Below are 12,915 nucleotides of genomic sequence, written 5' to 3' on the forward strand. Positions count from 1 at the left end.
ATCAAAGTACTGATATTTTTGTAATTGGTGTGAAAAGGGATTTATCCTTTCAGTGACACACTTTCTACATTTGGTACTTGCAGATTTGAAGCACGCCTCTATTAAGGTTCTTCTCCCAGCAGTTTCTCGCTTCAGATGAGAAGGGAACCAACCATCCCTGTGCTAATACCCTTTAAAGAGTTCATCAAAGGACTTTTCATAGTTTGTCCTCTTATAAGTTGGCTACCTTTGTTCTGGCAAGTGAATATAGTATTATCCCAGTTAGTATTCAACATTGAGGTGAGTAGGTCTGAAACCTTGCAGGACTATGATTTGTCTTACATTTCTTTTGAAATGTACTACGAGACAGTTGGCAGGGATGTTTCATGCATGTGACTCTGAAAGATACAAACACTGGAAAACCATTGTTACTGTTAAGTAAATTTTATCTTGATCCTCAATCCGTAGTTCTTATTAACTTAATTCTTTCCCTCCTTTCACTCCCTCTCCAGACCCCTCAAACTCCCGGTAGAAGTGACTGTACGAAACCACCACATCTGGTTTCTATTGCTGTAGGGGCCTTTTAAAAATCGAGGTTTGAAAAAAGTTTGATGCAACCACAGGAGATGCAGTGGGAAAAAAAACATAGTATGACTTTGTTGTTTATTTAAAAGTATTATATTTTTTTATATATATAAAAAGAGGGGAATATTTGGAAAAAGTTAAAAGCAGTCCCCTTATGCTTTTAAAATCAAGTTGGACAACTGGAATATGCATTCTCTAATTTGCTCACTTTAGGGAAAAAGGACCTGAAGTCATAATTTATGATTTATTTATTGTCAATGTATAAGACAGCGATTTCTTTGTTGTGCCATGGCCTGTCTTGCGTCGGAGTATTTAAAATTTGCGTGTGCATTTTTTTTAACAGAAATTTTTCCTAGTGTATGTTACTTTTGCGCTGACTTGCTGTGTTTATAGCTTCCTGCATCCATGGTAATTATTTCCTTATGCCCAAAACCACACCCCAAAAAGGTCCTCCATGTGACAAAATTTCAAGATCATCTTAAGCTCTGAACTATCTTTCATCTCCTAGACCAATATGGTTGAGGTATTTCGTGGTGCTTGCATCTATTCTGCTAACTGTGTGGTGTAGTGAGCTAAGGAACCTATGATAGATTTAACCCAGATCTCTTGACTGGGGGGGGGGATGAAAGTTTGATTTATTCAGCATTCCGTCCATCATTTGTTGGTGCAGCACTCTTCGCCCTAAATGGGATGGAATGCCACGTCGTCCCTTGCTCAGTGGGCCACTGTATTCAAGCTAGCCTCTCTGATGAGGGGTGTTACACCGAATCCAGTCCCAGGATACTGGTTTCCGGTCCATGGAGAGTCAGCTTGGCAGTTCCGGCTGGACTGTTACCATGTGGAGCATGGTCAAGACTGATTTGCATTTGGCTGGGTCCAAACTGAGATGGTGTAGTGAGCAAAGGAACAATGGATTTAACCCAGATCTCATAATTGGGGGTGAATGTTTGATTCAGCCAGCATTCTGTCCATCATTTGTTGCCGCAGCATCTATTCTAGGGCATCCTCCGGACTTCCTTTCCCCACATTTCAGCATGAAGCCTGACGTTGGTGACATCAAGCTTCAACCGTGTGAAATGTCATATATATATATATGCCTGGATTACAGCAGAGTCCAACCTATAAACATTCAGTAGGCATCTTCACTGAGACACACCACAATAACTGCATCATCTTTGCCCAGAAATGTTTGCATTGGTTCCAATATTTGAAACCTTGTGGGAAAGAGAAACTTTCAGAAGTTGTGGCTGAATAGGCAAAGATGTTGAATAGGTTAATAGAACCACCAAATAATTGGTCACCTTGAATTACAGGACTACTGAAATGTACATTACTGTTTATACTTTATTTCTGGCACGATCAACACATGTGAAAAGAGATTATGCTTCAAGGGATTTGTAATGCCGTATAGAAATTATATGTACTGATTGTATTTTATGAACTTAGGAGTTTGACTGTTTTCCTTTTATTGACTCTATGGTGTTGTGAAATCTGTTGAAGAAAAGTATTAAACATAAGTTTAGAAAAAAAAAGCATGTGCTTTGAAAAGTTCTAAAATACTGTTACAAAATCGTCAAGCAATATTAAAAGGCCACATTGCCAATGTAGACGTCCTCAAATAGTTTTTATCTAATGCCACTAATTACAAAATATTTTGGATGCAGTGTCCCTTCCACACCCAAGGATCCATTCTCTAGGACTTCCTCTCCTTTAGGTCCGACTCATTGTTTCCAAACCCAGCCATTTATATCCGTTCAATGCCTCCTGGCAATAAGCCTTAGTCAAGGCCATCATTAAGGTGATCTTAGCTTGGTATTTATTACCAGGACTTGATAGCTCCTCGCAGAGGGCACCAGACTGGAATAGTTGACTGCCTTCCTTCACATCCTGTGAAGCACTCACAAGGGCTTGCAAAGATTTGAAGTGCTCTAAAAACACACTAACATAATGTTACAAATATTCCCCTGTATTTCTCAGCTAAGATCTAGACTTTTATGTTTTAATTCGACTGGTTTACTGCCATCACAATTGAGGGGCATGAGACCAGGGCATGTGTGAGGAGGCTGAAGCTCTCCAAGTGCTGCTCAGAATATATTTACTATTCTGCATATTTGCTTAACCTGTGTAATTGTAATATGTGCTTAATAATAAATAGATCTCACTATCTTTTTGTGCCCTACTTGAAGATAATATAGTGATCCTAAGAGGCTACAGACTAGATATCATTTATTATTTGAAGATTTGTAAAGTGCAACAGCTACTCAATTGAGTGCCCCAGCACTAAGTGGCAAGTGTGATCCCAAATAACAGAGTACTAAAAAGCAGAACCAAAGAGCCAGGTATGAAGAAGTCTCTTAAAGGTCATAATGTCCCTGGAAGCATGGGGCTGAACTTGGAGGGCATTCCACTCCCTGGCAGCCAGAAAAGAGATGGAGCTACCACCTCACTTTTTCCGTCTGAAGTGAGGAATTACTACATGCAACGGAATTGGATGAACAAAGAGACTGAGCTGATTGGTAAGGTGTGAATCTGTTTGGCAAATGTTGAGGGCCTTTGTGGTAAACATCTGTTTGCCAGGACCAAACGTTGGAATCTCACACGTTCTTTTGTAGTCGACCAGTGCAGTTCCTTTAAGCCTGGTTGAATGTTGGCTTTCTTGGGAAGAAGCAGTAAAAGCCTGGCAGCAGCACTCTGCACCAGCTGTAATGTCTTCAGGCGATAGGCAAGTAGGCCCCAGTACAGAGATTTACCATAATCCAGCCTTGAGGTGATCAATGTTCCAAGGAAGGGGGCTGATGCAGGTGAAAAGTTAACAAATGTTCTAAGGAAGGGGGTTTTGATAAATGTACAATAAAAAATTAGTTTATATCCATTAATCATTGTAAGAAATTATTCGAAAACTCCTATAGTCAGTATAATGAATTATTTTATTTTTATTTGAAATAGCATATTGGCAGAAATTTAAACGAATGCAGAAAGGTTGATCCCGAAACCATGACAACTATTTTTATTTCTTATTGTAGTAATTGATTTGTCCCTAATGCAAATCATTTGTTATGTTTGCTTAGGTGAGAACTCAGGGTCCAATTCTAACAGCAAGTGGGAAAAACCCAGTGATGGAGCTTAATGAAAAAAGAAGAGGTCTCAAGTATGAACTTATATCAGAAACAGGTGGAAGCCATGATAAACGGTTTATAATGGAGGTGAGTTGCAATTTTGAATTAATGTGAGGAATATAACTTACATGTCTGTCTTTAGAGTACTTGTTGGGCCATATGTCTGGGTTCTATTGGACTTAGTGATACTAAGTAATCCTTGTGACATATTGTATTTACCCCTGTCATCACAAGAGTCGTCTTTAGCTGCCTCCCATCCGCTTGTAATCACATAAGTGATTAATAAAATATATTTTAAATGACTTACAGATAGGGGTTTTAGGAGCAGGCCATTTTAGTCTCTGCTTATTTGGTGTTTCATTCAAATGTTACATCAGGCCACCAAACAACACACTTGGAGTTCAGGAATGGTCTGCCCCTTCATCCATTGGCTTTGTTGCCAGTGTTATTTGTGTTTGGATCAGCGACTGAGTGGCCATTCCAGTATTTGAGGTGACAGGAAGTATGACTGGATTTTGTCTCATCCACTTCTGGTACACCAATTGGGGAATGAGCCTATCTCCTGCTTCTACCGGAGCACCGACCGTCCAGGTAGTGTCATGGGATGCAATCGTAATCGCTAGTTTCCATAATAAATCTGTCCATCTACTAGTAACTTGAAGTGGGAGTCCATCTTCTTTGGTAAATTAAGATTTTGGGCAAAAATGTACCAGATGTGTGAAGTTAAAATTTAAATCTATTAATAATAATCCTTGGTTTTTTTTGGTTTTTTTATTCAGTAAGTCAAAGAAATTCAAACAACATTCTTCGATCCTGCCATTTACTTTGAATTAATGTTATCAAACAGAAATTGACTTTAGACACTATGGGCCAGATGTAGGTAAGTTCCATTTACCGATTCTAAAATACCGAATTTTACTGATTTGGTATTTTAGAATCGGTAAATGGTATGTAGGTAAGTATTCTGTAAAGTTTACCGAATCGGTAATATTCTGTAATTACCGAATCTGTATTTACCGATTCGGTAATGGGGGAATACATTCAAGGGTGGGAGGGTGTCACATTGACACCCTGTTGCACCCCTGAATAGTGAATGTGTGCACATGTGACACACATACATGCCCTAAGGACATGTATGTCTTCCACATGGCACTTTTGAAAAAGGCACAATTTGCTTTTTCAAAGGCTGTTGATATTTACAACCAACTTTTATTTGGTGGTAAATACAAAAATCCTTAATCATGCAATGCACTCATTTGAGTGCTCCCTACATTTCAGATTCGGTAATTTACCGATTCGGTATTATAAGGAATCGATAATTTACTGATTCCTTAAATTACCGATTCAGTAAATTAACGAATCTGAAATGTAGCCACCTACATCTCAATATCCCAATACCCGTCTGTAACGGCCGAAATTCAGTAATTTCGGCCGTTACCGACTGGTATTGGGCTACCTACTTCTGGCCCTTAATTAGTAAGGTTTCTGCATCCTTCTCCCTGTATTTTGTTTATTTAAAAAAAGGCGTGAGTGGCATGCTCACCAGCAGTAAAAGTTGCAGGATGGGCACTCATCAAGCTTTTTTGTTTTTTTGCTGGTTTTCTGTGTTTTGAAGAGTTAATGAAGGATGTCACTGTCTGTATCTGTTGGACTTGGCACTTTTGTCAGGTTCAGCCCAAAACTTTTTGCCTTAAGTTCGGGCATGGTGTTGGTGGTTTTAGGCATCTGGGCACTTTAGCACTGTGGTCCAGTGTAAAGTGTGTGCGCTCTCTGTGTACATTTGATAAGGTTAGCCTGCCCTCCCATAGGAATGCATTGGGGATTCCCTGATCAGTGTGTGTCAGTGGTAATTCATGGTATGGGAGGAGCAGCGTGGTCAAATTTTGTATGTATGGAATTGTGAGAATAAATGCTGCGCAATGGTCTGCACAGATTTATTGTGACTATGGGAGAAATGCCACTTTAAGAAGTTGGCATTTCTGTGTCTGCCTGACTGATGTGAATTGCAGGGGCTGGGAGTTGTGTGTGGCTCCTGGAGGGGCAGGGTGAGTCAGAGCTGGGCTGAATAGGACATCTGGGCTAGGAGTAGTGGGAGGGGTAATCCCCTGACTCTGAATAGGATGGTGCCTGCCCTGGTGAATGCTGGCTCCGCGCCCTGTGGTGTGTCTGATCACTTAGCCCCCACTTGACAAAGGTGGAGAGGGGCTTGCAAAACAAAGTGCTCCAAATCCCCCTTGAACCAGTTGCTTCTGGTTCCCCATGCCCTGCTCTACAGACACAGGAAATGCGGGTATACGTAGAGGGGCTGTGACCCCATGAAGTTGTTCTCTTCCATGATGCTGTGCTGTTCCTGACCTTGCTGGGCGTGCTGCTGCTGGGGCCCAGGAGGAATCGCCATGAGGGCTGCCTCCCTGGGCCCAGCATTACCCCCTTAATTCCTAAGGACCTCCAGGACTTCTTGTGATCATAGCGCCTCGTGAGCGCTGTTCTGGGTTTTCTTATTTGCTGCAAGGAGAAGGAGAACATGTGGGCTGCGCAGCGCTGAGCTGCCGCCCTTTGAGAGGGAATCCCGACGTGAGAGATTCCCCCATGATGCTGGAAACAGCGGGTGCCCACCCCGCTTATTCCATCTTAATTACGGGTGCCCACCCCACTTATGCGTGTATTTAAATAGCGGGTGCCCACCCCGCATTTGCCTGCTTGAGAGGGAGCCTACCTCTCATTGCCGCCACGAAGAGAAAAGAAATCGCGATCCGCGCCCACCTGGTTGTGGGCGTGGACGGAAGCGGAAGTGAAATGAGGCTGGAAGAGAATTGCCGCATTTAAAGACCCAGCCGGGAGCCCACCCCGTTCTGGGACGTGCTCAGGAGGAGGTCTGGAGCCTTGCGACTTCCACATCCAAGTCCCGGGTCCCAGGAGGGGGCTCGGGTGAAGTGAGGAGAGATGCAGCAGCTGATCGGCGGGACTCCCATGAGCGAGGGAAGCCCCGTGACGCAAGAGGAGACAGAGTGATGCTGCCCAGCGAGTCCCGATGAGTGGGGGCTGGAGATGTGCAGAGTGGTGCCAGTGAAGTCACCATGCCTGTTTTCCTGAGCGGACCCTCCGTTGCGAGCTGCTCCAATGTTGGGCATGTTTGGTTTGAGAGCCAGTGTGGCTCCAACGAGGGGCATAATTATTGTTACAGGGCGCAGAGGGTCCCGTGGTTTCCCACCCATGTGGCCTTTTTCACAGTTGCCCCGCATGGCAGTGGGCAACTGCAATAATGGGGACATGTATTTGGAGAGCCCCAGTGAGGCCCGAGGGCCAGCTGTGCCATGACCTATTTGCCTATTCACAGCTGCGCTGCATCTATGTGAGCACCTGCAAAGTTTTATGCAATTGTCCAGCAGGCACAGTGAGTGCCCAGGCCTCCTTTGCATCCCAGCTGCACGGCAAGTAGCGTCAGCTGCAACGTGTAGGCTGTTAGTTCCTTGGGGCCATGTTTTAGGGGATAGGAGTAAGAAGCACTCCTCTGCCCCAGTGCAATGGCGCACTTTAGATTCCGCTGCCTTGGCAGCAGCCCTGACATTTTGGACATAGGGCATTTATCCAGTATTGGATTATCTTTCATAGATTCACATGCCTGAGTCCTTCCCCGTCGCCGAGGCGAGAGTCCCACGGTAAAAATACAAAAGCAGTGCCTTAGAAAAAACAGTAGTATGCTAAAAGAAAAGTCCATAGGCCTAAAACTTAGTAGCCTATCTACATCATTATATGAAAAGAACTAAAAAATAGTTCCAACCAATCAGCTATCAGCACCCTCTAGAACCTTCCCAGCAGAGGCAGTGCTCCTCAGATTTTCACCGCACATCGTGAAGAAGAGAGACTCCCTGAGTGCCTACTCAGTTTCTTCAACTTTTATTCAAGATGTCTGACAAGAAAGCTCTTTTTAGAGCTTGTAGGACCTGTGAGAAGAAGAGGGTCCATATGGACGACCGATTTACAAAAGGGGGTGGTGATGAACAGAGTGTCTGAATTGAGCAGACCACTCTTACCCAGTCCAAAGATCAGGGCTTGATCCATCACCGTTATTTATCTCACTGCCCCATCCCAGCTCAGAACCTGGCTATATGCAAATCAGTCTGTCCCTGGCCCAGTGCATCATGGGAACAGGGCAGACTAAACTACCAAGCCAATTCTTTACCAGAAAGGAGACAAGCTACCGGGGACCGGTTTCTGGCATTTCAGCCTCTTCGGCCCGGCTTGCTTGAATCCTGATGGAGCAGTGAGAAAGGGACTCATGTCTGAGTATACCCTGCCACACATATAGTGGCCAAAATCGATTTACAAAAGGGGGTGGTGATGAACAGAGTGTCTGAATTGAGCAGACCACTCTTACCCAGTCCAAAGATCAGGGCTTGATCCATCACCGTTATTTATCTCACTGCCCCATCCCAGCTCAGAACCTGGCTATATGCAAATCAGTCTGTCCCTGGCCCAGTGCATCATGGGAACAGGGCAGACTAAACTACCAAGCCAATTCTTTACCAGAAAGGAGACAAGCTACCGGGGACCGGTTTCTGGCATTTCAGCCTCTTCGGCCCGGCTTGCTTGAATCCTGATGGAGCAGTGAGAAAGGGACTCATGTCTGAGTATACCCTGCCACACCTATAGTGGCCAAAATCGATTTACAAAAGGGGGTGGTGATGAACAGAGTGTCTGAATTGAGCAGACCACTCTTACCCAGTCCAAAGATCAGGGCTTGATCCATCACCGTTATTTATCTCACTGCCCCATCCCAGCTCAGAACCTGGCTATATGCAAATCAGTCTGTCCCTGGCCCAGTGCATCATGGGAACAGGGCAGACTAAACTACCAAGCCAATTCTTTACCAGAAAGGAGACAAGCTACCGGGGACCGGTTTCTGGCATTTCAGCCTCTTCGGCCCGGCATGCTTTCAGAGACTCTGTCCCTCACCACCCCTTGTTGTACATATGGACGACCAGCACAAGGATTGCATTTACTGCCTACATCCTAAACATGTTAAGGATTGTAGAATCTGCCGGACTTTCCCTGCTAAAACTATTAGGGACAGGGAACCCAGGCTTCTTTTATGGTTGAAATCTTCCTCGACTGAGGAGGATGACAAGGCCTCTACATCTAGCAAGAGAGCTAGATCTCATGAAAGCTCTTCCAGCGAGGAAAGGAAACATCATAAGTCTTCCCGTGAATTTTCTGACCAGTTACAGAGGTCTCCGAAAATCTCCTCTGGGTCACAGCGGTCTTCATCTCCTGAGGTTTCCAGTAGGCCTTCAACCACCAGATCTGTGAGTAAAACCAAGATAAAGACCCTCTCTCTGGTTTCCTCACATACGGTTTCTGTGACTTCTGCTGCCCCGATGTCTACAGCTACGGTCTCCACTACTTCCTTATCTTCGCCTATTGTATCTTCTAAGATCTCTACTTCTAAAGTCTATGGTGGCGAAGGATTCCTTCTCTAAGTCTGTCGACGACAGCGTCGACGTTGAGCTTGTCGAGAATCCGACGACGACAACGTAGACGAAGACTGCTTCAATAAAGTTTATCCCATCGACGACTAAGAGCCCATCGACGAGTACTTTGTCAACGGCGTTTCCTCCAGTATCGCAAACCTATCTCCTACACTCATTTCCAATTGAAGACTGACCATAGACAGGATTATAGTAATATTTCTCCTCTCTTTCCATCTGATATCCTGGAAACATATGTTGAGGATGACGACTTTGAGGAGGAAGATGATGAGAGACCATCCGCATTGCTCGCCACCCCTCTGAGCTTCAAATAAAGTGTCAGGAGGACGATGAGGAAGAGGACTACCAGGAGCAATACTACCAGGAGCACCTCTCTACACCATATCATAGACCTCCCAGAAGGGTTCCGGACCCAGGAGAGACAAGTCATCTGCCTCCTACACTCATCCAAGATCTTTAAGCCATGCTGGCTGATTACTGGCAAAGATTTCCTCCAGTGTCAACCGCTTCTGATTTGCCTCCTGTACCTACTGAAGTACCAGTCTCTCTGCCACAAACGGATGTTCCTAGTTCTCCATCACAACCTGGAGCAGTTCCTCATACGCACCATGATACTTCTTCTTCAGACGAAGAAAGTGTTTAAGGAGGAGAATTAACCTACAATGCTGGCAATGTGGATCCCTGGGACGATTGTCATTCCCATCCCTTCACCACCTATTCCTCAACAGTCAAATTCTCCGCCAGAGGACATCAGCGGTTTTCACAACCTAGTGCAGCGTGCTGCAGCAAGATTTCAGTTACAAGTCACAATTGAACATACAGATTGCTTCTTACATGATTTCAAGGAGGAATACAGGAAGGTGACTAGAGCGATCCCCATCATTGACTACATTTGGAATGAAGGGATAAAGATAAGGAAGACGCCTGCCTCTATACCTGCGGTTCTTCCGCGCATTGAGTAGTACCGAGCTCCTCCAAACACTCCATCTTGTCTGATCGGTCATCCTTGACCGGATTCAGTCATATCACAGGCTGCGCAGCAAAGATCCAAGAATTTGGCTACGCCAATTTCAATGCCGCCAGATAAGGAAGGAAGGAGGTTGGACCTCATAGGGAAAAAGTTCTCATCCAATGCAGCGCCTCCATTAAAGCAGCAAATTTACTGGCCATACTGGGTCGTTACGACCGCCAGATGTGGTCAGACCTGACTGAGTTCTTGGAACTTATGCCGGAAACCTGTAAACAAGAAGCGCAAAAAATTCTCTTAGGAGAGCGAGCGGCATCCGAGATTATAGACTGTGCTCTAGATAATGCAAATACCCACTTTAGGCAGCTTGCTGGAGCTGCAGTACTCAGACGCAGGATGGCTTAAAGCTACATCTTTTAGGCCAGAGGTGCAAACAAAAATATTGGACATGGCCTATGATGGTGATTCCTTATTTGGAATATAGATATAGATGAAACACTTTTAGCCATAAAGACGGATACAGCAAAGTCTTTGGCTGCTCTCCAATACAAACGTGGATCGTTCAGAGGGGCTAGAGGTCGTGGTTTTACTTCTAGGTGGATACCAGCAACAAAACAGACAATATCAAACGCAATATAGACAGCCATACAGCCAATCGTCTTACAGGCAATCTTCCTCAAGTGGTTTCTCTCGCCAGGGCGGGCGAAAGCATTCAAACAATCAGGGTTGCGATTCCAATAGGAAGCAATGAGTCCAGCAGGACGCCAGTCCTCCCTACTTCCCTCCCTGTGGGCGGAAAGATTTCAGCCTTTCTTCAACAATGGCAACAAATCCCTTTGGATCAATAGGTTCTTGATCTGGTCGACAAGGGTCACATCCTGGAATTCGTCAAACGACCACCTATTACCCCGCCCAAGGGTCCCCCTCCCCCTCGTCTTCATTTACTTTTCAAAGAAGCCTTAAAAATGCTCCACAATGGGGGCGTGGCTTAGCGGGCGATCATGGCGGACGTGGCTTGCTAGAGCTCCCGCCGGCCCGACACTTATCCTGGCATTATCCTGGTCCCTGAACCCTACGGAGTGTACCACGACCGAGGAGACCCGAGCGGACGTCGCTGGGAGCCGTCCGGTGCCCGACACGAAGCGCGGAGACCATCTGGCGCGAAGAGGCGAGTGGGTGAAGCGAGCGGCCTGGTGCCCGTCGGACAGGCCGGGGCCTCAATTTTGGCGTGCCCGGGCCGGACCCGGGGCAGACGGCGCCGCTCCCGGACGGCGCTCCGGGGCTACCCACTACCAGCGGCCCATCGAGGAGTGCCCTATCTCTCCCCACATTGCCAGCGGTGGGGGCCCGTGCCTCTGTGGGAGCCTTGGCGGAGCTGCGGCCTTCCTGACCTCGGCGGAGCCGGGGCCTCGAGTTTGGCGGCCCCCGCACATCGTGGACCCTTTGATCCTGGGACCCTCCGCTGTTGGCGCCTGCAGCGCCCTACATCCTTTGGCGCATTCTGCTGCCGGCGGGCACGGCGCTCTTCACTGCAGCCAACCGCGGTGCCAGGCCGTCGGTGCGCGCCGCACCCTCCGCCCTCGTGGACCGAGGCGAGTCGGGCGGGGGCGGCCAGTGCCCGTGACGAGCCGGGGGCGCCGGTGAGACCGGTGTGGACCGGGCGCCGGCCCGCTGTGGGGACCGCCGAGCTGTGCAGGAGCAGGTGCAGGACATTGTGCCCCTACGTACATTGGGGCTCGCTGGTTCCACTGGCATAGATCGGAGGAGTCGGACACCTGGGGAGAGGCTTACATGCGCTGGGATCTGGCGGGGCTGCACGACCTGAGTCCCTCCCTGTGACCGACGGCTCGGCGACGGCGAGATCCTGAGTGGACTGGTGTGCTTCGGCCGCCCCGGCTGGGGCCTGAGCGAGGGACCCTCGAGCGGTGCGACCCCCCTACAGGTGCGTGCTCCTGGTAGATCGCCTTTGCCGCCGCCATGACCAGGGGCACGGCCGCCACAAAGACTGGGCCAATCGACAAATTTACCGGCCCCGGTGGAAGTGCTGGAGCGGCTGGCGGGGGCCAGAGTGCTGGACCGGACAACGCGGCGCTGCTGACGGCCATCAACCAGTCCCGTGATATGTTAGATGCGAAAATTGGAGCGGTGGGAGCCGATGTGATGCTTCTGCGCCAGGACCTCCGCAACGCAGTCGCTCGCATAACGGAGACGGAGACCAGGGTCACGACAGTGGAGGGTGATGTTGGCGTCCTTAAGAAGAAGATTGCCGACATGGAACAGACTCAACGAGGCTTGGCACTGCGGGTGGAAGATGCCGAGGGGCGGGCGCGACGGAACAACCTGCGCTTTGTTGGCTTTCCGGAGGACTGTGAGAAAGGGCCCATGGATGTCTTCCTGTCTCGGTGGCTGGAGAGCTGGCTGCCCCCGGACGCCCTGTCGAGCTGCTTTGTGGTGGAGCGCGCGCATCGCACCTTGACGCAGAAACCGCCGGTTGGGGAGCGACCCCGCCCGATCATCGCAAGGCTCCTTAACTTTCACGACAGGGATGTTATTCTCCGGGAAGCGCGGCTCAAGGACACGCTGCTCTATGACAACCATAAGATTATGATATTCCCTGATTACACCAAACTGGTTCACCAGCAGAGGCATTCCTTTCTGGAGGCAAAGGCCAAGCTGCGAGGTCTCAAGATCCAGTATTCGCTGCTGTACCCGGCTCGCCTCCGGGTGGTCTTCAACTCAAAGACTCTCTTCTTCGATACACCGGAGGCCGTCTTCAATT

General features: G+C 47.6%; 1 protein-coding gene across 6 annotated transcripts in view; it reads left to right on the forward strand.

The window, feature by feature from the left end:
• STRBP (spermatid perinuclear RNA binding protein) overlaps positions 1-12,915 on the forward strand; it is a 518,214-nt gene that overhangs the window by 378,788 nt on the left and 126,511 nt on the right. For all 6 annotated transcript variants that reach the window (XM_086921075.1, XM_086921077.1, XM_086921076.1 and 3 more), the window contains one exon: positions 3,633-3,767. In XM_086921075.1, the coding sequence (XP_086777201.1) occupies positions 3,633-3,767 (135 nt within the window). The remainder of the gene's footprint in view (positions 1-3,632; positions 3,768-12,915) is intronic.

This window comes from Lissotriton vulgaris, chromosome 5 (genome assembly GCF_964263255.1).
Source record: "Lissotriton vulgaris chromosome 5, aLisVul1.2, whole genome shotgun sequence".
NCBI classification, from domain to species: domain Eukaryota; kingdom Metazoa; phylum Chordata; class Amphibia; order Caudata; family Salamandridae; genus Lissotriton; species Lissotriton vulgaris.